Below are 27,361 nucleotides of genomic sequence, written 5' to 3'. Positions count from 1 at the left end.
TCTAAAAGCAAGACTGCATTTACAGCATATTTTATTAATATCCTTAATATTTGCCTAATGGCTGCCTCTCATCTGCCGTTACAAGTATGAATTTCAGTTACAGTAGAGTTATTATATATAATATATACATACAAAAAGTACAGTCTTCATATTTGCTCTTCAACTGGAACATCGCAACATAAAAAGTGTTTTAATCAAACAGTAGATACAGGTTTAAAAATGAACACGGCTTTATACTAAGGGTATGCTTTGTGTAGCTGTCTTTGCACAAATAGATGACAATACTGTAAATTAAATAATCCAAAATCAATTGGGTTTCCCCTCCTTTCATTTTGTCCCACTTTTTCAGTCAACTTTAACGACGCTATAAATCTTTGTCACAAACCAAAAGCAGGCAAAGAATCCAATTGTGCCTAAAATATAAAATAGACAACTGGTTACTAAAGAAACAAATTAAAACAAAGGATACATTTAATATAAATTTAGAATATTTTTACTGCGTAAAAATTAATTTTATAGAGGTCTCAAAAGGTAAACCATAACAAGAGCTGAATGGGTTAATCGGAGGCTGATTGAACACACAGTTGTTTGAAATGAACGGCATTCTATTTTCGTTATCATGGTTTTCTATTCAATAAAGGCGTATCTGTGGAATTAAACATTTACCTGTGAAAAGGAAGAAGATGAGAACCATAATCATAGTGTATCCAAAATACAAAATGGTGCTTGCCGTCCCCGTGATCTGCAGCTTGGAGAAGAAGTAGTGCACAGCGTATACTAGGAAGTAGACTGCGGTGAAGCCGCTTGTCAGGAAAGAGCGCCACTGCCAGTGATAGTCCTGCAGAGGGGAAAATAAAACATAAAAGCTCAAATAGGCATCATACTCGTTTAGCGTGAAACGCGTTGGGCGGGGTATGACTGTTCACATTCTGGGGTTGGCTTCAATACTCCAACAATAAACTTCTACGTTTGGAAGAATACACTTTCCGAATAGCGGCGTGTTTTTTTTTTTTTATTATATTAAATCACATCACACACAGCAAATCTGTATATTTATCTTTCACCCTTCACGTTGGGGCAGAGGGTCTCAAGTGCATTCGTTAAATAGCTACCCTCCAGCTTACAAGCTCCCAAAATCTGTAGGAGCGTGCGAAGACCTAACTGTTCTTTAAGTCAATGGTAGCAGTGATGTCGCCGTCTTTATAAAATGTTTTATTCCTTAAGTTGACCTTAATAGAAAGTTGTAGCAAAAGACCAGCTGTACACTTGCAGTGAAATCATATACAGTTTTTAAAAAAAATTCTACTTTGCAGGCAAACACAGCAAATCAAATTAGGAACGCTTAGGATATGTGTAAGGCAATTAAAAAAAGGGTAAACTAGATAGGTTAATTGGTCCAATCTTACCTCAGCGCATAGGTGGAAGTAACAAAGTAATATAGTCGCCTCCGAGCAAGTAATGACCAAAATGATAAATACAAGAAATAGAAAACCAAACATATAATACATCTGATGTGACCTGCAATGGAGACACAGAGAAAGTAAGAAACGCGGCCTTCATATAGCCAACACAACATGTAAAAACAGCAGGATTATTCTTAAAACAATTACGTCCATAACGTCCACATGAAATAACAGCAAATTAAGCAAATTCAATGGAACTTGACATGTAGGTAATCAGTCCTGAAGCAGGGGTCTTATGCTCAATCTCGTATTAAATGCAAACAGCGAATAAACATTCCTGTAGCGTTATGCAAATACTAATAGAAGTTTTTATTTTTAGATAATGTGGAACTTCATCACTTCAATACGTAACACAGCTTTGTTTTGTTCATGTGTAATTAGGGATTACACATATTAGAAAGGAGACTGCCAAGGACAGAGGTATGGATATTTCATTGCCCTTTTTTTCTATAGGTTCTTTAAAGCTGGTGCACAAAATACAGGACAGGTAAATTACTAAACAGTGGTATTCAATGAAATACCAGAAAATTGCTAAAATGCTATGCAGGAAAGCAAGAAGGTAAAAATACGCTGCTTGCAACATGATGAATGAAAAAATATATATTTACACATATATACACAAACACGGCCTTCAGAAATTATATTTAGCTTTGCAGCCATTCACCTGAAAGCAAAATTACAGCATACATTTCACTGCAGGTGGGCAAAAGTAAAAAGAAAATTGAAAATGAACACTTTGGCTCTATACCACAATCTCATAGAAACCATAGTTTTTCAAAATCCTCCAATGTAACTAAACCCTTAAGTCTCATCAAAAGTCTAAAAAAAAAATCAGCTTACCAAATACTATTAAGAATGAAGAAAAGTTGTATGAAGATACATCCAAAGGGCAAAATTCCTCCCATGATGATACCAGGTAATGGCTTTGTGTAGAATGATTGCTCAGGAATCTGACGAGGGATCTGATTGGTGCGGACTGGGTGTTCAATGGCCTAAAAACAACAAGGGAAAGCAAATGCATTATTACAGGGCCATTTAAATCCCTCTTTCCCACCACCATACTATTTGCAAAGCTTTTCCCCTGGCTTTCCTGCTGGCTCTAATGGTGATAAGTAACGACTTAAATTGTAATGCCTACATGAGGGGGGGAAAAAAAACAAAAAACAAAAAAACCCAAAGCCTGTCCTTAAAATCTGGCTAATATTGGAAGCTAGACTTTGAAGCTATATGCGGGTACTCTTTTTTTTTTTTTCTTTTTATATCTACTAAGGCATTACTAATTGATCCATTCTCACTTGTTAAAAGAAACCAAAAACATTCCTCTTTAATATTTCTTATATGTCCTATTTAAAGAATAATTTTACTCAAGAGTTCACACGGTTTGAAAGGCATTATTTAATTTAATTGACTGAATTTCCAGAAAGTGTGTAATTGACCTAAAAACTAAAACATTTTCTATTTATATATATATATATATATATATATATATATATATATATATATATATTTATTAAAACCGTAATTTATCTTGTATAACACAGATAAAATGCATCCGTCTGTTTTTATTATATGCAATGCTCGACCTTGATCATTATTGACCAGGCCAGTGTTTGTAGTCTTGCTATAGTTATAAATAGGGGACAACCTTATAAACTAGTACACATTACCCACGGACTTCTATATAGTTTTGTTCCTGGACAGGTTCAACTATTCATAGATACATGGCACACTGCACACATGATATAATGGTACAAACAAAAAAAAACAATATTTCTCTGTATATGCCAAACAAAATAGTAAAATGAACTATTTTTTATTTTAGTCTCTGACCCTTCATAGTAAATGTATCTGTCTGTTGTGGTACATGGTTGTGTGTGTATATCTATATATTGGAGGGACTGGTGGTACCCTGACTCGTGCACCATTTCTGAGTGTTGTATTCCCACCTTTCATTTTCGTCTATACAGATCAAGTACAACTAGTCAGTGACTGAATACTACCAAGATTTGGTAGTCAATTTCAGGACATGGAGAGAAAAGGGAGGTAAGGAACACATTAACATCATTATGCCACTGAAGTAGAATATACAGTTACTTTAACCTAAGGAAAGGAGGAGAATACTTACATTCTTTTTAAAGCCAAAGTAAGCCCCAATGAAGGTTAGTGGGACAGATATACAAAACCACAACGCCAGTATAGCCACCAGGGTACCAAACGGAATAGCGGCTGAAGATCCTTCTCCCCAAAGAATTAAGTTCATCAAAAAGAAATCCGCAAACACAATCCTGACAAAAACAGATGAGTATTTAAAAGAATTATTTATGCCAATTAATTTCCTTGTAAGTAGGTAATGTGAACATTTACAATCAACCTGACTGCTACTTTGCAAGAATAGTGGGGAGGAAAAACAGTGTATAGAGCTGTAGTAATGTACAGGCTTTAGAAGACTTCCTGCAGGAGTAAACACTGTGTATGAGCTGTTCAAATATGAGTGGATCACTTACAAGTATGTATAGGTAATTCTTATTGCCTTTTCTCAGTCAAACCCATTAAAGTATTGGATTACTATGCACTTTAGCTGCAGTGCACACACTTAATTACACTGCTTTAGGGGTTCCTGATAACTAATATGATTTGCAAATGACAAAACATAAACATACCCAGGACAGAGAAAGGAGGTCAGCAAAACATTTGTTTTCCACTTCTCCCCACCGAATGCTGAAAGAAGAAAAGAAAATGAACATGAGAAAAACAAACACAAAACTACCTTTACATAATCAAAGCTTAAAAATGGCTATTTCTAGGTGTTAAAATAAACTTGGCAGCTCCTATGAAGCAAGTGTCTAAAATGCATAGAATAAATATGGATTTGGGTTAAGACTTTAAATACAAAACCGTGCATCAAATGTACAAATAGACACATGCAGCCTGGGTGGGCTTATTGTTTGAGAGAGTATAAATGCGGTAAAGCATATCTTTTCTTTATAGGGTGATGGGCGAGTGTAAAATGGTACACACAAACGAATTATACCTATGTGCCTTTCAACGCTATTTTAATACAATGTGGTTCTTTTGATAAATATTAAAACAAAATTGAAACTTACATTTGTAGAACCTGGATGCAACATAGCCTGCTGGTGTACCAAGCAAGACCCAGAGGACGACAGCGCATGTCATTAGCGCTCCTCTGTTGGCAGGGGACAAAAATCCAAGGCATGCAAAAACTGAAAATAGAGATCACAACGTAAAATAAAATTCTTCATAAAAACAAGTGGTATAGTGCTATATTAAAACAATTCCATTATCATCTTTAACCAGCAAATTAGCAAACCTTGAACAGTGAAACTGGTTAAATATGAAATACAGAAAGGCGTGTTGGGGCTTGAGAAATGATGGATACAGCGCTGTGAAGTAGTATTGGCCCTCTCCTGATTTCTTTTTCTTTACACGTAGGGCTGGATAGCTTTTTAAAAACAGTTTTGCATTTACTCGGGTTATCTTTGTCTAATATCAAAATCAGTTTGATGATCTGAAACATTTAAGTGTGACACGTACAAAAACAGAAGAAATCGGGAAGGGACACATACTTTTTTCACAGCACTGTGCATCGGAACCCGAGATACAATTTGACATTTTTCCTGTTGCATCCTAGGACAGAACTGATATTGCCCCTTTGAGCTCATGAGTCAGTTTTCAGAGTTGTGTTGCACAGGAGGCCCGTGTTGATGATAGCATAAAATATACGGCAGGAAAGCCACGTGTAAAAGGTTTATTTACATAATTATGCTAGACGTGACACAAGAATGCCAATCAGTCTTTGGTGCACCCACTTCAACTATAATCATTCTAAGAATTTTTTTAATGGAGCTCATTAAAATAAACACTAGAAATTCATTTATCTTAGTGTTTATTTTATTTGTGTGTCTTATCAGTGAGGGTGATGCTATAAAAACTCCAATTCCCCGCAGGTTAGCAGGAATCAGACTTCACAGCACACTGGCCAGCCTGGAGGCTAAGGGCACAGATCAGATTCGTTAAAAAATTATTTCTGAAGCAGTTTATCTGTTTGCAGAGAAGAAGTCTGGTAAGCCACAGAAATGTTTTCTGTGATCAAAGAGTAGGCCCCCTATGTCACATACACGAGTTATGCGGACATACATGCATTTATATACAACCATCCTAAATCATGTAATTATTGAAATCCTAAAAACAGCAGCAGCTACATTATCACTTTAAAATCACGTACATAAGGTGACAAATGTCATAATCAAAATCTGAGTGCCGGAGCCAAGGAAAACGGATAGCAGCATGCCCTTCCTGGGAGGCCTGAAAATATCGCCATGGACCAGCTTCCAGCCAAACTCTTCCTGTGCGTCTTCCTAAAAAAAAGAACACTTGAATGATTAGCAGACATTAAAAAAGTAAGTGGATCAACACACATTTAGAAAGGCATTGTCTCGATTGCGTTTTCACAAAGAAAACAGCATGCAGGTCCAGTAACATTGTGGGATACACCCTGTCGCAGTGTGTGGGGGGCATGATAGCATGATAAATAATGCTCTACCCTTGGAGAAACCAAACCACTTGATAGCCCAACCGACCCACGATAAATTACATTGAAAATTAAATGTACTAAGTGAAATCTTCATAGTATATAGATCGTACCTAAATGCTTTAGGTATCTGTTTTGTTAAACTACAGCCATGTAACTGGCTACATACCGAGATGAGCTGCAACAAGACTGGTGACTAGTAACTAATCACATTTCTCTAGGACTGAAACACACACATATATATATATATAGCTTTGCCTCCAGGTATGGAGAAGGAGCAAGAAGCACTGTAATCAACTTGCCCTAGCTTCCTCCCGATTACTATGTTTGCCCTATACACGTGCAAACAGCTACTTCATAAGCTGCAGGGAAAGTGCTAGTCCCTCGTAATTGGAAAAGGATGTCGGGCTTTAGACCATTTTCCTGGCCAACTGCATGCAGAAATTAATGCATAGCTTTTGGTATAGTTGATCTTTAGAACTGGAATTACTGAAACAATCTAAATTTTATCTCAGACAGGAGGCTCCTATTATGCTTATACTTTCTTTACTACTCACAGCAGCAAAATGGTTAATAAACAGGTTAGGTAGAGAAGAAAAAATGACAACCAAACATGACAGGAACAATATGCTGAGAACCAATAATATGAATAGATAGGTATAAAACAGGTGTAATCAATTAGTCCCTCCTCTTTCTTTGCTGCTCCTTCGGAGAGTTAAGTATCTTGTCACTGTGCTCCTCAATATTACTCTTATTTTGCACATATTTGATATATATATATTTAATATATTTTATTTTAATTGTGTACTTAATTCATGGTTTATCTCCCTTATTCAATTTATACAGGAGGTAACTCATTATTCAAACCATACAGCCCATACAGCTTACACAATTTGCAGCATGTTTTGCCAGGGCTGCTTACTCCCTCTCCGGTCTGATCCTGCATTGTTTTAACACAGCGGTTAGACCAACATCTATTCTACCTTGCCCTGCATTCATATCTCCTGGTCTTTCTCCTTGCAGTGGCCATTTTCATGCCGTTTGCTTCTCCTTTCTAGGCTCCTCTGCGTCACGTGACGTATGAACCCCCCCCGCGAGATTACCTCAGTTGGTGCCCAGCTGACTCGCATTCCCGCCCACTCCCTCAGAGCTATCAAGTTCTTTAGCTGAGTAACATACATTGTTGCAGTTTGCTCAATCCTGTGACACAATTTACACACAGTGTTTATTTACCTTAAATATTATCTACACTAATTCATTTACCATGGCTAACAAGGAGCTATCTAAGAAATCTGTTTCTGAGGCTGTTAAACATACCACAGGTACTGTTATTTCTGAAGGCCCTTTCTCTAATACTGCTGACCAGTCTCTGAATACTTCTGTGTCCAATGCCATTATTACGGCTATGACTTCAATGCAAGAAGTCTTTTCTAAATCCATGGAGTCAGCCATCTCCATAGCCAGAGAGAGGCACAGAGAGTTTATAACCCCTGAGGTCTTTTGGTCACCTGAGGAATCTTCCCGTGAGTTGGCCCAAGGGTTTTCTAAGTCAAAAAAGGCATCCCATAAGAGGAAACATTGCCTGGAAAGCCCAGAAAATAAATCCAAACGTTCCAAAGGGCCATCTAAAGAAAAGGAACGTGATTTTACCTCAGAAAAGCTGTCACACCACAGCTATAAAAAGTCACACTCTAAACCCTCTGCCCGTGAGGAAGATAAACGGGATAAAAAAGCGTACAGGCGTAAACCTGACTCTAACACTACCTCCTCCAATGATTCCTCCAATGATTCCTCAGACTCGGATGCAAAGTCCTATGAGACTATAGATGAGGTATATTCAGACTCATTATCTGATTTACAGGAGGAGGTTGCAACAACTGATAATTCAGAAAATGTTGCATGTGATGCCAAAGGCAAGCCCTTCTTTGACCCAGGGCACATTAAACATCCCCGCTCATCGGAATGGACACCTTCCTCCCATTTGGCTCACTATATGGAGACATGGCTCAGGAAATCAATGGACAAATCAACCAGAAACAAGCTTCGCGCAGAGTGCCCCAGACCCACACTTTCCAACAAAGTGTCACTGACACCTGAAATAGACCCGACTATTTTACAATACCTCATTAAATCAGGGAAGAACCCCAAGAAAGGTCTAGATAGGTCTATGAGGTCCTGTCAGGATAAATTCTTAGATATCCTTGGTCCTCTTGCTAAGATCTGTGAATTGGCAGAGGAATCGGCAAACACAGGAATCCCGGTGGACACCGAAATCCTAAGAGGCTGGGCACAAAGAGCAATTTGTTTCTTTGGAAACGCCAATACTGCTATGGCCAGTGAACGGAGGCGCTCTATACTCCTAAAGATGGACCCACTGCTAATGAACATTGCCCATAAGGAACCAGGTCCATCAGCCGACGGCTGTTTATTCGGCGAGGCGTTCATTAAGGAAATCAGCAAATATGTGGGCATCTTTTCTACATTGGACAAAGCTAAACTGTCCTTGAACAAATCCTTCTCCCAAAAGGTTTTTGGGAAGGCTGGGAAAGGCAGGGGCCGCTTTCCCAGCCACAGCTCTCACGCCAGACAATATTTCAAAGGCTCTATCTCGGACAAATACAGACCACAATCAGACCATCGAAATTCCTCCCCATTCTTCCCTTCTAGAGGAAGACAATGGAAACCTAGGGGACAACGCGGATTCCAGAGATCCCGTGGCTATTCAGGTGAGATTCAATCATTCCCCTTCTTCCCCAACAAACTTAGGGGGCAGATTAGCCCTTTTTTCCCACATTTGGAACACCATAACTTTAGATCCTTGGGTACTCAATACCATCACGGGGTACAAAATAGATTTTGTGTCCCTTCCTATTCAGTCATCCCTTCCTTTCCCAATACATTTTTCCCTAGCAGATCAGTCTCTCATCCAGATAGAAATCTCAGATCTAATCAACAAAAACGCCATCATCCCAGCTCCCCACAACTCAATGGGTTTCCTCAGCAATCTTTTTCTTGTGAAAAAGAAAGATGGAGGTTACCGACCAGTAATAAATTTACGACATCTAAACAACTATGTCCGCTATCAACATTTCAAAATGGAGGGAATACATTTCCTTCGGGACCTCTTACTAAAAGACGATTGGATGATAAAAATAGATTTAAAAGACGCATATTTAACAGTCCCCATTCATCCGGACCATCAGAAATACCTTCAATTCCTCTGGAAAGGCCAAAGGTGGCAATTCACATGCCTTCCATTTGGCCTTTCTTCAACACCTTGGTGCTTCACAAAGATTCTAAAACCTGTAATCGCACTCCTCAGGAGTCGGGGAGTGAGGCTTATCATCTATTTAGACGACATTCTTGTAATGTCACAAAACCTCGATTCCGTACATGTCCACATGACCTGGACTTTATCCATTCTGACGGATCTAGGTTTTATTATCAACGAACAGAAATCTATCCTACTCCCTTCGCAAGAAATAGAATTCTTAGGTTTTGTTATCAATTCCATGGAAGCTACTCTCAGCCTTCCTTCAAAGAAATTAAAAATCATAGTAGGCCTCTTATCAGCTTCTGTACAAGCCATATTCCCAGCTCCTCTTCATTACCGAGCTCTTCAACGTCTCAAGGCGAAACACTTGAGAGAAGGGCTAGGGTATTCAGACGAAATCCCTCTCAACTCAGATGCCAGAGAAGAACTTCTTTGGTGGCTTCATCAAGTACAATCCTGGAACGGGAGAGCGATTTTCGGATCCTTTCCCGACATTGTTATAGAATCAGATGCCAGTCTCCTTGGCTGGGGTGCTCGTTGCGGAACTTCTTCAACTGGAGGGAAATGGTCTTCTATGGAGTCCAACATGCATATCAACTATCTGGAATTGTTGGCAGGCTCCTTCGCTCTGAAGAGTTTCGTCAAACACAAGACCAACTGCTGTGTCCTACTCAGGATGGACAATGTGACAGCAGTTCAATACATCAACAAATTGGGAGGCACGAGATCGAAACCTTTAGCAGATTTAGCCAAACAATTTTGGCATTTCTGTCTAGACAACAATATTTCTCTGAAGGCAGAATACCTCCCTGGCTTATCCAATACTATCGCAGACTGGAATTCCCGATTCCTTGTCGATTACAGCGATTGGCAACTCCATCATTCAACATTCCAAAAGATTATCTCCCTATGGGGTCCCCTTCAGATGGACCTCTTTGCTTCACGCCTCAACCGCCAACTGCAACACTTCTTCAGTTGGCGTCCAGACCCGGAGGCTCTAGGAACAGATGCTTTCCTCCAGACATGGCCACCAGGGACCAACTATGCGTTCCCTCCATTTGTGATGATATCCCGAGTTCTCCTCCAAGTCTCGGTTCAGAAACACCCCCTAGTTCTGATAACCCCTTGGTGGCCTGCCCAACCATGGTTTCCACAACTCCTGAGCATGATTGTAGACTTCCCGAGGATCCTCCCAAACTTCCGATCGATCCTTTCCGACCCGCTAGGGAACCCTCACCCTCTCATCCTATCCAACCAACTGACCCTTGTCGCCTGGTTGATTTCGGGGCATTCGGATCTAATCCAGAATTTTCGATCTCAACTCAAAAATTACTATCCGAGGCATGGGCTCCAGGTACCAGATCTAATTACAGATCAGCCTGGAAACTTTGGATTCATTGGTGCTTACAACGGGATTTGGATCCCGTTCAAGCATCTCTCTCCCACATACTAAATTTCCTCTCCTTCCAATTCGATGCAGGTAAAGCTTACCGTACCATCAACCTTTATCGTTCAGCTATCTCAGCAAACCACCCTCCCATTGACCACCTCCATGTAGGCAAACATCCTCTCATATGCAAATTACTCAGGGGTATCAGACTTACCAGACCCCCTCTACCTAAATACACTGACACATGGGACGTAAATTTGGTTTTTCAACTATTATCTAATTGGGATGATAACCCTGATTTATCCCTGAAAATGCTGTCTTGTAAATTAACTATGTTACTGTGTCTTATATCTTTTAAAAGAGTATCTGATGTTAAATCTCTAGACTTATCATTTAGATCTTTTTCTCCAGATGGAGTTTCATTTAACATTGTTAAACGTACCAAGACTAACCTTAGAACTATTTTCTATCCAAATTTCCCAGACCATCCCAAATTATGTGTAGTTCGTTGCTTACAAACTTACGAACAAAAGACGCTTCCATTTAGATCTCCTACATCCACTCAATTACTTATTTCATACTGTAAACCTCACCTTCCAGTATCCTCCGCCACCTTAGCCAGGTGGGTGAGGTATGTCATGTCCTCTGCAGGCATTGACATCTCCATATTTGGTGCACACTCTTCTAGGGGCGCTATGTCTACCAAGACTTTCCAGGCAGGAGGCTCTCTATTAGTCATTCTTAAAGCTGCCGACTGGTCATCGGAATCTACATTTAAATCCTTTTATTTTAGACCCACTTCTCATGTTTCTAGGACTGTGTTATGATTAGTACTTATGCTTTAAACTAGCATAATAGGAGCCTCCTGTCTGAGATAAAATTACAGATTTTCCTAGCCTAGGCGTCAGAAAATATAGATTTTATTAAAGACAGGAGGCGACTATTATCCCTCCCTTAACCCACCCTTTGCTCTCTCTTTCAGCCTAATCGTTTATTCCGTTACACCGTTATGATTTCATCGTTCCTCTTCAAGAATTCATAGTTCCAGTTCTTCGTTCCAGAATTCCTATGGTTATTTCATCGTTCCAAGTTCTAATACACCGTCGCAGCACGAAAGAGGAGGGACTAATTGATTACACCTGTTTTATACCTATCTATTCATATTATTGGTTCTCAGCATATTGTTCCTGTCATGTTTGGTTGTCATTTTTTCTTCTCTACCTAACCTGTTTATTAACCATTTTGCTGCTGTGAGTAGTAAAGAAAGTATAAGCATAATAGTCGCCTCCTGTCTTTAATAAAATCTATATTTTCTGACGCCTAGGCTAGGAAAATCTGTAATTTGATTACATTTTGTTTGTAAAACACAAGCAAACTGGGGGCTGGTAATAAAATGAACTGCTTTAAAGTAAAAAATAAAACTATTCGCTTTGACTGAGCAGCAATTAATATTACATGTTAAAAGAGCTCGTATTTTGCTTGGGAACTTACTGTAGAATCCATCTGATTATATCTTGCAATATCTTTATGCAACGTTCTCAGCATAATCATGGCTACCATGCCAGATAAGAAGAGGACAATCACCAAGGAATTCATAATACTAAAATGAAAGAAAAAAAAATATAAAATGCACGATCACAAGAGCAGATCACCCCCCCCTCCCTCTGAATAATGAACTACATTTGATAGGGCCTCAAATGTTTTGCCATGAACGATTAAAAAGGCTAAATTTTCATTTGATGTCTGGGGGTTCATTCTTGTCTGTGACAAATAAAGGGAAATGCATACACAGACTTACCTAAACCACTGAATGTGGGTATGAGGCATGGATTCCAAAATATAATCCCACCTTGATGCCCATCTGATATTTTTTTCTTCCTGTAACGATAAGAAAAGCACTTATTTAAAAAAAAAAAAACAAAAAAAAAACTACACAACTACACAGCTAGCATTAGCAATTTTTTATGCATTTTATACAGACATGGCAGTTGCACAAGGTGCCACATTGCACTTTATATCAGCTTTATGGACGGAAGGTATCTGTTACCCAGGTTATTACACTAATAAGTCACATGCTTAATAAAAAAAAATTAACCACAATGTACAGAAAAGACTACAAAATCTATTCAAATCATACACATAAATATTCAATAATAATAAGCAGCACTTTATAAATCTGACTAGCACAGTATAGATATCACTTAAATGAGTAATGTATTGTTTAAAATGCCAGTTTGTATAAAGTAATGTTTCAGCCCGCGCAAGTATTAACACCATCCGCGTAGTGTGACGACATTAGGAAGATAATGCGTAAATACAAGGGCAGTGCTGTTCTTAACCTAAAGGTCGGTAGTTATACGTACAGTATTATTCCACGCACAGTATAATGCATCTTCAGCTCAAAATTGATTTACAACATTTCTATCCACTTACCTGGAAAAATACGGAATATGTAAACGGAACGCTGATGTCACCAACAAATTTATTCTTAATTTCCATGGGAGGCCCAGAGCAATCCGGACTGTCGGTGTGCGTATGCCGGAAGCTGTGACAAAAAGACAAACAACTAAATACCAGCACAAAATCATATAATTTGCTATTAGTGATAAGAATGCATTATGCTCAAACTAAGATTAACATGTAACCAAAAATGCAATTTTTCCTCCATAAATGTTTTTGCTACAGGAAGGCCGGCTACAGTTTTTAATGTAACAGCACAAAGCGTGCAATCCAGGCACCAGCTACCTGCCTAGATATTACATAGAATGCCTAAACAGACTTGAGTCGAGGGGAATGCTATTTTATTCACTAGGAAATGCGACTTTGTTCAAATAAAAATTACTTCAGGAAAAAGAAAAAGAGCGACATCGAGTAACGCACTGACCCTGCACTTAAGTTTGTAATACAGAGTTATAATACAGATTTCTTGTTTGCTTCCAGCACCAGCTGTATTTGTCTAGAAGCAGGATCTCAGCTAAACACATCCAGGAACAGAAAGGTGGAGCTCCGGCTCAGCAAACCCCGCAGTGGGATCATGTAATGAAGCACGGGGGCCAGGACCTGAACGCCAGCACCAGAAAGAGATTACTATTCGCCACGGCGACCTGGCAACAATTTATGGTTCTATGCAGTGTGCTTGGTAGCCTTCAAGAGTCTAGTTAATTGATTAAAGGCATTTTAAAAGCACATTATAAATGTCGTATTACCGTTAAGACGAGGGACGTACTGCCAAGCTGTGGCATTATACAGAGAACCTGTAACCGGTGAAACACACCGACGTTCACCTCTCACTGCTTTGGTTTTTACACGAGAAAGAAAATCTGTGAAACTAATCATTAACAAAAATGGCAAAAAATCTTGAATGAGAACCAATCTTGCCAGGTAGGGATGCACTGATACACAGCAGTTGCACAAGTACTTGTACTTGTGCAAACTGCTCCGATGCCAAAACCGATACTCTGGCTGAATCACTGACAGGGCTGGACTGGCCCACCAGGATACCGGGAAATTTCCCAATGGGCCGACGGGTCCGTGGGCCGGCAGACCGACATTCAAAACAGCCGCTGAGTGGGATTGAAAGCCACCTCCTTCAGCCACCGGCAGCTAATGAAATTAAAGGGGCTGGCAGCACGTCTTAAAAGTGGTGGGACGAAGAGCTGAGGCACGGCCATTGGGCGGCGCGTTGCTTGCACGCCGGCCCCTTTCATTTCATGAACGGCCTCCACCAGACACCAGAGAGTCAGAAGCAGTGGTAAGTCGGGGGGGTGCTATATGGGGGGCATAAGGCTTTTCTGGAGGCAGAGTGCCCCATGATATGCCTTTTAACCCTCTTTATGCCACTCTGCCTCCAGAAATGCCTTATACCCCCCTATATGCCACTAGTTAAGTAATACGTAACATGGTGTTTTGAAGATGAAAGGGTGACCTAGATCTGATATCAGATTACCTAGACCAGGGGCGTCCAACATGCGGCCCGCAACATGCGACCTCGAGGTGCGGCCCGCGTAAGATCGGCAGCCAGGGCAACCGATCTTACGCGAGCCGCACCTTAACCCCTTGATGACAATTGCAGGTCCGGGCACGTCACGGAAATTCAAGTCGATAACGACAAATGACGTGCCAGGACCGGCACGTCATTAAACGGGTGCAGAAAGCGATCTATTTTCGCTTTCTGCACCGAAACGGTGTTGCTGTAATGCCTCGACCTCGAGGCATTCAGCAACGCCATTATCGGCACAAAGGGGCCATCTCTGGCCCCTCCCCGGGGCGTCAACATCCTCCATACTTTGTATGGCGGCGGACGCCCGTTTTAAAAGCGTTTAGGAGGCGATCAACGATCGCCTCCTAAACTTAAATGGTGTCGCTGGAATGCCTCGATCAGGAGGCATCCAGCGACACCAAACACTTACCTGGGGATGGACTGTGATCGCTCCGGAGAGCGGTCACAGCCGCAGCTGCCGGTGATCTTAGCCATCAGCAAGACCCAAGTCCGGGAAAATTCAATAAAGAAAAACAATAAAGTCTAAAAAGTTCGCTAGACGGTCTCCAGACCCTCTAGAGAACTCTGGCTCCACTTGCAGGTTGAATATAGGTACTGCATTCAACCATGCAAGTCAATGGAGCTCAGCTTTCTAATCACAGTGTGATTAGAAAAAATAAATTAAAAATAAAATAAAATTAATAATAATTAGAAAAAAAATAGTAAAAAAACAGTAAAATGTAAAAATAATTTCCCACTGATGTCACTATCAGGGGAACCTTCAAGTTGAAAAAAAATGTTAAAAAAATAAAAAAGGCAAAAAATAAAATATATATATATAAAAAATATATTTTTGTGAGCAAGGCCTAAAATTAGCATATTAGCTTAAAACAATTCTCGCATGGAAAGAGTTAAAATACTGGCATATTAAATGCCCATGGGGGGTCTACTTTTAAAAAATGTATGATTTGATGGGGTAAATTGAATTGGCCGGGTTCAACAAGGTCCCAAATAACACGGGGGGGGAAGGATGGCCACACATCTAATTTCCAATTAGAAAAATGCACACGTACCAAATGTGGCCTTTTAGTTCCCCCCAAAAATGACAAACCCATGCACGTGGGGTATCACTGTACTCAGGAGATGTTGCTGAACACATATTGGGGTGTCGTGACACAGCGGCATATACCAGGAGCTGTAAATTCATACATAAAGTAGGTGTGTGTGGGAAAAATACACACACAAAAATACTACTGCAAACTTTGAAAAAATGCTGGTGGTAAAATGTGTGCATGCAAAGAGTTAAAATACCAGCATTTAAAATACCCTGGGGTGTCTAGTTTTCAAAATTATATGGTTTTGTTGGGCACACTGAAATGGCCCGGCTCAAAGATGTACCAAATAGGGCATGGGCAGTGGATCCCCAAATGCCAAAGTTCAACATTGAAAAATGTGCATGCCCCAAATGTGGCCCTTTTGCCCCCAAACAGCCAGGCAAAATCATTCATGTGAGGTATCGCTGTACTCAGGAGATGTTGCTAAACACATATTGGGGTGTTTTTTGATAGTGACATATACCAGAACCTGTTTATTCATACCTAAAGTAAAATGTGTGTGAAAAAACAAATGCAAAAAAATTACTACCATAAAGTTTGACAAAGGCTGATGGTAGAATAAGTGCTTGGAAAGGGTTAAAATACCAGCATTTGGAATACCCTGGGCTGTCTAGTTTTCAAAAATATATGATTTGATGGGGTAAATTGCATTGGCCGGCTTCAAAGATACCCGAAATGGCACATGGGGGGAAGAATTACCAGATTTGGAAAAAATGGCTTTGAAATAGCAAAACGCTACCTGTACTTATTGCTCCATAACGTGCAGAAAAAAGCAAAAAAACATAAAAACATTGGGTATTTCTAAACTCAGGACAAATAGTAGAATCTATTTAGCAGGTTTTTTTATTACCTTTTATAGATGAGTAAAAGATTTTTCAACTAAAAGTCATTTTTTTCAAAATTTTTCACCATATTTTATACTTTTTTTTAATAGTAAATAATATGATACAATCAAAACAATGTCATCTAAAGAAAGCCCTTCTTGTCCTGAAACAAACAATATCTAATGTGTGTGGGTTCAGTAAACGGGAAAGAAGAAAATTACAGCTAAACACGAGCAGCGCAGAAATGTTAAAACGGCCATGGTCACGAAGGGTACAAAAAGTAAAATCAGCCTTTGTCACGAAGGGGCGCCCCCTGCTGAAGTCTGTGAGCGGCATCGAGGAGCTGCAGTGCAGGTAAGGAGGTGGGGAGGGTGTTTGAATGAGTGTGTGTGATTGAGGGAATGAATCTGTGAATGAATGATTATATGAATAAATGAGTGTGTGTGTGTGTGATAGCATGGATGTGTAAGTGCTGGAACCTAGGCATGATGGGACTGTGATTGCTGTTAGCAATCACACTCCTATCATGCCAAGTCAGCCAGTACATGCTGAAACCTGGCCAGCTGCCCCCCTTGTGTATTGATGCTGCCAGCAGTATGGGGTCTGCACATCACTTACAGCCACCCTGTACCAGCGTGTATTGGCTGACTTGGCATGATAGGAGTGTGATTGCTAACAGCAATCACAGTCCCATCATGCCTAGGTTCCACCATTTACTGGATGGATGTGTAAGTGCTGGAACCTAGGCATGATGGGACTGTGACTACTGTTAGCAATCACACTCCTATCATGCCAAGTCAGCCAGTACATGCTGAAACCTAGCTAGCTGCCCCCCTTGTGTAGGGATGCTGCCAGCAGTATGGGGTCTGCACATCACTTACAGCCTCCCTGTACCAGCATGTACTGGCTGACTTGGCATAATAGGAGTGTGATTGCTAACAGCAATCACAGCGAGCACAGTCCCATCATGCCTAGGTACCAGCATTTACTGGTTGCCTGGGTATGATAGGAGTGTGATTGCTGTTAGCAATCACACTCCTATCATGCCAAGTCATATTGCTAATTTTGTCCAATTGTGTGTTACCTACTTTTATTAAACATGTGAGTTTTTATTATTTTTAAAGGTGGGGGTCATTTTCGGTTTTGGCTAAGTGAACCCTGAATGTTTTGGTCCAGAATTTTCATTTTAGTTCATCCCTAGAATAAATCTAGGGAATCCTGAATTTGTAGTCGCAAAACTTTCAAGGCCCAGAAATCAGTGAGAGGAAGAGTAAAGGTTTTGTGTCATTTTACTCTATTTTAATCTGCATATTTTATTAAAGGCCATATTTTTTGTCACAGTGAAAAATGAGTGTGGCCCTCGCACGTATACAATTCTGATGAAGTGGCCCACTGCAGAAAAAACTTGGACACCCCTGACCTAGACACTAGAGCCACAAAAAAATGAATTGGACTGGCAAGTTGAGAAAACGTCCAGGGAAAAAAAAATGTATGTACTTATTTAGGTAAATAAACGTCAAGTATTTTAATATCCCCATGTAAATCATTCAACAAGAACTGTGAAATACATTTTTCCTCCCACAAGTTCATAGTCCAATAAAGATATTGGCTATAAATACAATGTGACAAACAACAAAGTATTGAATATACTACCCACAGCTCTGTAAGGATATTGCCTCTACAGATAAAGACCAGCTACCATTAAATAATTCCTAATTATGTTAGTAATTAATTTAGACATTTGCCACTTCCTATAACAGTTACCTCAATATTAATCAAACACATATGATCAGCTCCTATTGAATTTAAAAAAAAAAACTTTATATAGCATTTACGCAAAAGAAAGATTAATCCAGGGTCTTCTGCTGCTTGAATTATTGGAGCAGGAAGGGACCAGCTTGTAAATCCAATCAACTAGAATCCACAAGATATTTTGTTTTAAGGAATATGATGAAAATTCAGTTGTAATGTCTCTAGGTCGGTTTCCAGCTGTAGTTAAAAGCTTGGAGATTCTGTGCACTCTTTCTGAATATTTTAATCCCAAAGTCATATACAGAATAAACACATTGTAAGCTTCTATTGATCCTCCTCTTCGATGATACCTCTAATACGGATATTTTTACTTCTGGGTCTAATAGTCTATTTCCTTTTTTAGATTTTGTGTTGAATATTCAAGTTTTTAAATCTGCTCCATCTACGAATCAAAGCATGCCTGCAGTTGGTTCTTGTGTAATGGCAACAATTTACAGAAGTAGCCATACGATACCAGGTTCTACCAAGTTCTATTGATGAAGAATCCTGAGAAAGACATCTTGAAATTCATTTTTTTTTTTTTGAAGTGGAAAATATGGAAACTCCTTCCCTTCCTCTTGGCTAATCGTTTCTTTTTATTAAAAATAGGTGCGATAAAAATCCAATATGCTCCAATAAAAAATCCTTCAAGTATAAACTCATGTCTCCATCAGCCACATTTTTAACATATACAGTTATTTAACTTTTTAGTAGGCACAGGAGAACTGTTCTAAATAGGGCCAGATTTTATTGATCCAAGACAACTAGAAGTTAAATCAATTGACCCTTAGTACCTAATTATGTCTCCTAAGACGCAAGTTAAATATTTTTTAAATTAGTTAAGTACTCCCAAAACTTATAGAACTTATTATTAGTATTCCATTATCATCAATGGTGCTCTTTCACAATGTCCACATGCCGAGTATATCCCAAGGCCTTATCAAATAAGTCACATATACTTCTAGCCAGCAACAGACTGCTTAATTTAAAACCATGTATACCTATAATACACACCCCACTGTAGCACTGCCTTGTGTGCCTTACATTTATTAGATTTCCCTCCTCCAATTTCCACACAGTTCCAACGGTCCATGCCTCTCAGAGAGCCTAAATCTGCCTACCTAAGTTTCCATATTAGCGGAAACCCACAAACCACGGACGCTCCATCAACACGGTGTCCTGTATGTTTAAGTGCTTTCTCTTGTCGAATATAAAGATTTAAGAAAGAAACTGCCAGAAAGTCAAGGGCTTTATTAAAGGTGTTTTAATCTATGTATTTTTTTTAAATTAAGCATAAACAGATGTACTTTGCAATTTACATTATAACAAAAGGGGGCATGCAATAGGTACAGCGGTCGTACAGAAAGGAAGAAATCTGAGAGCTGATACTTTACCTCCTGGGTTCCAGTTTTGCAGCTACCAGTCTTGACCCTTCTCCTCCAGATTCTACTACATGGTAATAGATTTTAATATCCACATGGTTGAAGATAAAAAATGTATCTCTTTCATGAAATTCAGACTACAAAAAAATAACAAAAAAAGTCAGATAACGTACAGCGATAGGTAAAATAAATATTTATATATAAAAGGTCTGTCTGTTGACCATCTAACTAAGACAGGCAGCTATATTAATGAAGCAAGCACTTTACTATCTGGGTCTGCCCATTTTGTAAAAAAATTCTTGTTTCAGGATAACTTCATGGATATGTACGCAACTGAACTACATGAAATAATGGCATGTTTTCAGTATTTAAATTGATATAAAACAGGTTTGTTATAAAAGGAAAATGGCTAATAGAAGCAACAATGACCCCTGCTCCGTGCTAGTAAAATTAAAGGAAATAGAGAACACTTTTGCTGCATCAAATAACCCACACACTAAATTTCTTAGAACAGTACAAGATGTGTCTTGATTGAAAGAACACATTCAAAGTTTAAATAGTGTATCTTTGAAGGAAAACGTGTGTGGAATTTATACTATAACATTATTTGTAAAGACACTCAGTTTTCTTATGGATAGCTTCTCCGTAAGAAAACGCTGAAATATTACAAAGGTTAGAAAAAAGTCAGGCAATTAACACGTCAAAGTCTAAATGAGTTAATTCAAAACCGGTGTTTGAAATAGAATTCCGACTTACGTTAATCACACAGGCATCCTTAGGATGACCTTCATCTGTAACGTAGCATCCAATAGGAAAGCCGGGATTGCAAAATCGCTGACCGTCTTCCACATCATAACACCAAGTGACGGGCATGTTATCTACGATCCTGAAGGGGGGGGGGGGGGGGGAGTAGCATCTTAGGACAGAATCAACACTTTAACACAATGCTTAAAGCAACTAAGCCAACCCTAACAATGCCCTGTATAAATATTAGCGTCTGTGTTTAACAATAATAAATACATGAAGTAAAAAAAATTTATTTACTCTACAATCTCCAAGAAGCAGCACCAGAATGTTATGGGAAGGAGAGCAATTGGGATTTACTGATAGAAAATGTCAGCCACTGTTTGTTAGCAATGTAATATCAACCACATGTGATTAAAATAAACCCATACCATTTTATTATATAAAATAAACCAACAAATTCAAGATTTTGTTAGAGAGAATAGTTGCTGTGTTAGTGGCGCCTTTAATTTTGAATCTAAGAACTATACACTTGTCAGACTGAATCTACGCGATACATATGTACAGTGGTGTGTAGAGAATCATCACTGAGAGGAAATACAGAGGGGGGGTAGGTAAATTAGCCAATAACACACACCTTTGTTTGATGGAACAGTGTCATAAAACACAGTTTTGGCCCAATAAACTCACCAATGGTGCTGGTAGTTCAGGAGCATGCTTTTCTTCAAGAAATCCAGTTTATGCTTATTGGCATCTGAAGTACTATAGGTTTTCGTACAAACATGGGTGCATTTTTCATCCTTTTTAAACGTGAACTACAAAACATATACACACATTTTAAAATCTGGATCTAAACTCTTAGATATTTATAGATACAAAAAAATGAATATTGGAGTACGTAGAAATACTTTAGGACACAATTTCAAGAGAATTAGCATCCTTTTATGTCCCATTAATAAAATAAAAAAAGTTTTATACGCTTTTTGCCTTGGTTTCCCACATCCATATTTTTCCCTCTCAAATAAGCCAAATTTTAATGGGTAACCTAAATACGAAAGAAGTAAATAACTGAACAAAAAACGTAGCAAACGTGCGGAAAATGCTTGTGTTTTTACATATGTAATGGCAGCATTTCTACTTAGGAGAGCAATCTAATCCATTCTTGCATACATTACAATGATATATCATACAACTCTACACACATACTAAATACATTTTGTTTAGGCCGAGTATCATTGTTTATATAATTCCTTTATAATAAATAAAAAAAAAAGGAGAAAATGAGCAAACAGATAAATACTAGGCTTTTTCTACAAAATAATTTGTTAAAGTAAACGTGCGCCGTTTTATTGTATCAAGTAGACTTTATAAACAGTAAAAACATCTAGATCATATATTTGTCAGAATAAGAAAAAAAAAATGTAAAATAAAAAAATCTAACCTTATAAGGGGATGGTTCGATTCGTTCTCCAAATAATACTTGGCCGAGATTTTCAGAGGGTCTCTTTTCTCCAGGCTTTTGGCAAAAATCAAAGCTGCAAAATGAAATACAAGACCATGAACACAATGGGTTTTATCTTTACTTTGCCTCAAGGATCGTAACTTTTTTTTGTGTGGAAATTGATAAAAAGTGAAGCACTTACGCGGTATATTCATACGGAAGCACAGACTCCACAGAATCCAGTCTGTTGACAAACAGCTCTATTTCAGACTAGAAGACAAAATGTTCCAAAATCAATAAGCAAATAAAATCATAATACGACAGCCGAGGAAGGCCATTAAACATCTACAACATTTTATATAAAAGCTTTATGAGGAAACAGGATGCCTCACCTACAGTGAAACTATTCTGTGTTTGGGACTAAATTACAGAATTAACTGGTCTCTTCAGTCTCACTTATATGGCTGTGGGATCCAAAAGACCCACATAGATGTAATTTTCACAAAAGCTACATTTTACCATTACATACAAAAGATACAGAGACAGCGTGTATACACACTACTTACCAAAAGTTAAGGGTCACATAGAAACGTCCAGGCTTGTGAAATAAAAGCATTTTTTTCCATTCAAATAATATCAAATGGATCACAAATAAAGTGTAGATGTTATTAATGTTGTAAATGACTATGGCAGCTGAAAACAGCTGATTTCTAATGTAATATCTTCATAGCCATTTATCACTCCCATCACTCCTGCGTTCCAATGTGTTTTGTGCATATCTCTTAGGTTCTGCCCCCCCCGATTAGATTTTTCCCTTTTTTTATACTGTTAGCTGGACACGATGGAATTGTACAGAGTTTTCCCTGCATGCTAAGTCAAGCAGGAAGTGCAGGTTTTTTGTATCTTTTACACTTCATTTCTTAAGTATTTTATATTGTCCGTGTTACAGACCAGAACAGAAAATGCCCTCGTGATTACTGAAGCAACCGCCTTTTCACGCAGGTAATAAAAGCAGGACATCTCATTGTTCCGTAATAAAATCCTCGAGCAGTCTTTGTAGCATTGCAACATGCACCTACCATTAAGAAAAATGATAAGACGCCACTGAACACACCACCATATTCAGCTACACGCTGTGCCAAATATTTCACTAGCAAATATATAGACATATATCTATCTATATATATACACACACGCGCACACACATATATATAGAGATATATATATATATATATATTATATATGGACCATTATTTATCTTGAAGTTCCCTCAGTCTCTCTCAACAATTTCATCATTGTACAAAGATAATGCAGAAAGCATCCTGTGTGATGGAGGATTATGGGGGAGGACATCACTTCCAGTGAGAATACTAGTAGCCCACCCCAAAGACAAGTGCGCAGTCAAGATAGAAAAAAAAAAGGTACATTACACGTGTGTACCTATAACGGTCATGTATACCTTTAGTGGACCCCACTATCCACACTTCCGTAAATACACCTGTGTATTAAGTGGGCTGGTGCTTTTTTTTTTAATGGTCTGAGCTCCTTGGCAATGAAAGCTCTGAAGTATAGTTATTACTATTGAAATATGACATGGAGGCAGTTTGTAGAGGATAACTTTTTACCTGTTCGCTGTGATAACACACGTATGAGTGGGAAAAAAAATATATGTATAATATTAGATATCTCCCTCCACTAGCTGCCATTCACATAAAAACTACAAACATAGCGGGTGGGCAGCGCGCACACAGCATCCCGGAACTGAAGAGAACAATGTCTGGGTGAGCACAAGCCAAACATACACACACATATACATACACATACCCTATATAACAACTACGTGCAGTGGACACACACTTTTCGGTTAATCTTTTGCTTTGTATATATTAAAACAAAAAATGAGTGCCGATTATAGCAATCATGAAGTTAAATAGGGATAAATTCCATTGTTCTGCCCTGTAATGCTATTTAAACCAGGAAATGTTAAAGATAAGATGGGGCCAAATAATTTTATTCAGCAGCTAAACCACAGATACAGGGAGCGACAAGGAGACGAACCGTGAAACTACTTGCGAATATTCGGGACACGAGGACAATTTTTAAAATATACAAATAAGGAAACAAAAAGATTTAGCAGCAGATAAAAATATGGTGGTTCACCGGGTCTGTGCGTTCTTTTTCATGAAGCTCACTTCCTGTTGAGGACAGCAGGGAATCTTATGGCTTCTGTTAGGTGTGGGAGACCGGGGCATTCTTTCACAGCGCATTAAAGACCAACCTAAATGAGAAGGGCGCAGCAAGGCCTATAGAACTTGGAAGGTTATTGACTATACATTATACAGGGCGAGCTCAGCCAGCTTTTACAGGAGAAGCAGACAGTAACTCTTACACTGTTACGTGTCAGTCTGAAGAGGCAGGGAGGGCTGCACATAGATAACTGTGCAATGGAAAAACGCATTAAAACTACTCATATTTGGTTTATGCACTAAAGTGGGTGAAGCCAGAAACGTACAACTATGGACATTTGGGAAATCATGAATATTCAAGTAGCCCTCAGCAGAGCTTACATGGATGGACACTCCGCCTCATTAAATTGCACAGAATACAGTGCAATGAAAGCATGAAGACGAACTGGATCTGCAACATGCCCCACCCGCGCTTAACATATTTTACATAGATTAACACAGGTATAATTACACACCTATATGTGTAACACGGCACAAATATCACCTTACCGTTCTATGCCATTCATGACCAGTTATATTTTGCACAAGATAACAAATCGGATGATTCACAGAAGATGGTTAATTTCCTGGCTACCCCACTATACAACGCATAAAAAAATTCAACTTTTATACGCATTCTTCCAAAACAAAATCATCAGAAGCTGTACTGCCTTATGGTCCAAAATGTTTTTCCTCTGATTGGCCACTTGCAGCAGCCAATCAGCGGCAGAAAAGTGCATCCCCTAAAAACAATGGGAGTGCTTTCCACACTCAATATCTATGCGGTGACGGAGTCTTCTTGTTATCAAGCAGCAACTGTCCAATATAAGTCATTTGCTGCTGGCCTTATTGAGTCCTCGGGTGTGAGAAGGAAAAACCTTCACATCATAAGACATTCCCATTTACATAAATATCATTTATGGCCTCAATTATCATATGTATAAAAGTGCATAAAATGGCCAGAATGTCAATTTAAGGGAGAGCCACTTTAAAGATTATTTTAAAAGCACAAAGTGACAATACGTTGGCATGTCTTGGGCTCGAGCAGCCAATCAATGTACATCCCCCTGCTGGTAGTTGGGATGACCATATTAAGCGCTTACAGGCTTACCCGGCTATAAGGACCAGCACTTTAACGACATCATTAGAGTCGTTCCCTACGAGAACGGACACGACGGCGTGACGCCAGCCCGTCTTTTGGGCATTTCTCTGTGGAAAGGACCCGACGATTGCAGTGCAGGACATGTATTGATACAGTGAAGCACTACCTTTTTTCCCCACTTAAGTACATTTTCATTTTACATACACGCTCCAGACCCTATTGTGTATGTTAACGTGACCTATGCCTGCAATTAGGAGAATCATTTTCCCTAAAATATTGCAGTTCGTCTAACCCGATAGGTCACGTTTATATAAAGTAAACCTCCAATGATTGCGTTCTGCGCTCCTTTTCCTTCCAGGGTTTGTAAGCCACGTCACTGTTAATGACAGGCGTGTCAGAGATAGGGGAGAAAGGCCAGAAAGCTCAGACACTTGTCCTGCGCAGCGCTTGCTTCCGACGATCAGCTGAAGGTGAACATTGGTGGCGCACATCAGCTCACATCTCAGTGATACTTTCTAGCTGCTCTGGAACTGAGAAATTATTGTCTTTACACCTAAACTAGTTGAAGGGATTCGTTCATATCCTGTATCGATCCACAGTATAAATAAGCTGCTAAGTATGGCGGAACAGGTTATTTAGACATGGCAGCTTGTAATTGGCTTTGTGCAACAATACTAGTTAAACAGGTTGCTATTGTTTGTAGTAAACAGGGCATGAGCGCGATAAGCCAAACGACTCGGAGGAAGCAGGTTTGTCAAGCCCTGGTAACTGGGACTTATTAAAGAACATATCTGGACAATTACAGATTATGCTAAAGGCTCGGATACATCTGAGAGATCCTGAACAATGCAGACATTATCTCTTGAACGAAAGTTTTGCAGAGCGCTGCTATGACGACCTAGCCCTGTATTCAGATGAAGTACATTGAACGTGTCAGAGCGTAAGCTCTTTAACCTGACCACACAAATGCATTACAAAATAACCGCCAATTAGAAGGTTAACGGTAACCAGACGTTCATATTATTTCCTGTCTGTTGCTTCTTTCTCAGCCACCATATACTTGGATTAATGTTTATTTCTGAAATTTCTTGCTTTTCAGGCAAACTTGCTGTCAAAGCTTTATGGTATCAGAGCGAATAAAAGCAATAAAGTGAATAATCCCCTTCCCACGTTTTCTAGCATCTCTAAATGCACTATTGTGGCATTTGCCTCTTGAGCCCTGCACACTGGATGAATGAACAAACTTTAATAGAGCACAGCTAGTGCCCAAGAGACTTTCAATGTACAAAGGCCTTTCAGCTTTTGGATCCAATTAAAAATACCAGATATCCTACATTAAAACAGGGTTTCTATGCTCAGCATACAGGTTGATTTATAGAGGAAGTGAGCATTGCGATTTAGGGTTTTGTTTTTTTTGTTTTTACATACATAGCACAGCATCCTAATGCTTGCTGAGAAGGTGGTATAAAAGTGCAACCTTCTACCAGGAGAAGTGGTAGGTGCTAATACAGTGAGATCATTTAAGACTGCACGGGATCAGCTTTTAAACTATCCGGAATCATTAAAGATCAGCTATTTCTTTTCTGCAGTCAGATTCTTGGTTTCCATGGTTTTTACACCACTTTGGACCAGCACTGCTCTTTAGATGTATCAATAACTCTGTGTGCACAACAGAAGCAGCAGGAACAAATCTGAAGACGAAGCTTATGTACAACCCAATGTGTTTTACCCTTTAAGGTGAACGAGCTTACAGGCAGCAGGTATATACACATAAGAGGCCATTAATATGCAGATGCCGGGCCAGGAGATTACTCAGTATAACACTTAATCTGAAGGCCCAAAAGATTCCTGGCCATTCTCTGAGGGTCGCCAGACGGTTAGCACCGCCGGTTCAGCATAAGAAAGTTACTTGGGCCACAGCCGGTGCTTACTTACCTTACACTCAAGGGTTTCTTTGCCACTCTCACAGAAGCTGACGGGGGCGAGACCCGGTAAGTAAAATCCTGCTCCGGGGCCTGGAAAGGAAGCTATAGCCACTAGCAAAATTAATACAGGCCCAGTCCTTGAAGGAGTCGCCAT

General features: G+C 39.3%; 1 protein-coding gene across 1 annotated transcript; it reads right to left on the bottom strand.

Annotated features, from left to right (window-relative positions):
• Positions 1–345: 345 nt before the first annotated feature.
• Positions 346–27,361, bottom strand: LOC149299915 (transmembrane 9 superfamily member 2). The gene is made up of 17 exons (XM_089485862.1): positions 27,218–27,361; positions 22,158–22,225; positions 21,956–22,049; positions 21,205–21,329; positions 20,527–20,656; positions 19,783–19,907; positions 13,113–13,224; positions 12,478–12,557; positions 12,171–12,279; positions 5,710–5,842; positions 4,568–4,687; positions 4,124–4,181; positions 3,589–3,748; positions 2,304–2,455; positions 1,407–1,518; positions 667–838; positions 346–413 (listed from the first exon to the last, which is right to left on the bottom strand). Exons 1-17 carry the CDS (start codon positions 27,359–27,361, stop codon positions 346–348), a joined length of 1,962 nt encoding a protein of 653 aa, XP_089341988.1.

This window comes from Sceloporus occidentalis, unplaced genomic scaffold, assembly GCF_023333645.1.
Source record: "Sceloporus occidentalis isolate IW3139 unplaced genomic scaffold, rSceOcc1.0.p SCAF_27, whole genome shotgun sequence".
Lineage (NCBI taxonomy): Eukaryota > Metazoa > Chordata > Lepidosauria > Squamata > Phrynosomatidae > Sceloporus > Sceloporus occidentalis.
The sequence above is the reverse complement of the archived record's forward strand: the minus strand, read 5'-3'. Positions and strand labels throughout refer to the sequence as shown.

Coding starts and splice junctions, on each gene's coding strand:
- LOC149299915 (XM_089485862.1), bottom strand. CDS start 27,361: ATGGCGACTCCTTCAAGGACTGGGCCTGTATTAATTTTGCTAGTGGCT. Junction 12,558..13,112: donor CATATTCCGTATTTTTCCAG/GTAAGTGGATAG, acceptor TTATCGTTACAG/GAAGAAAAAAATATCAGATG. Junction 1,519..2,303: donor TTCATTCTTAATAGTATTTG/GTAAGCTGATTT, acceptor TCTCCATTGCAG/GTCACATCAGATGTATTATA.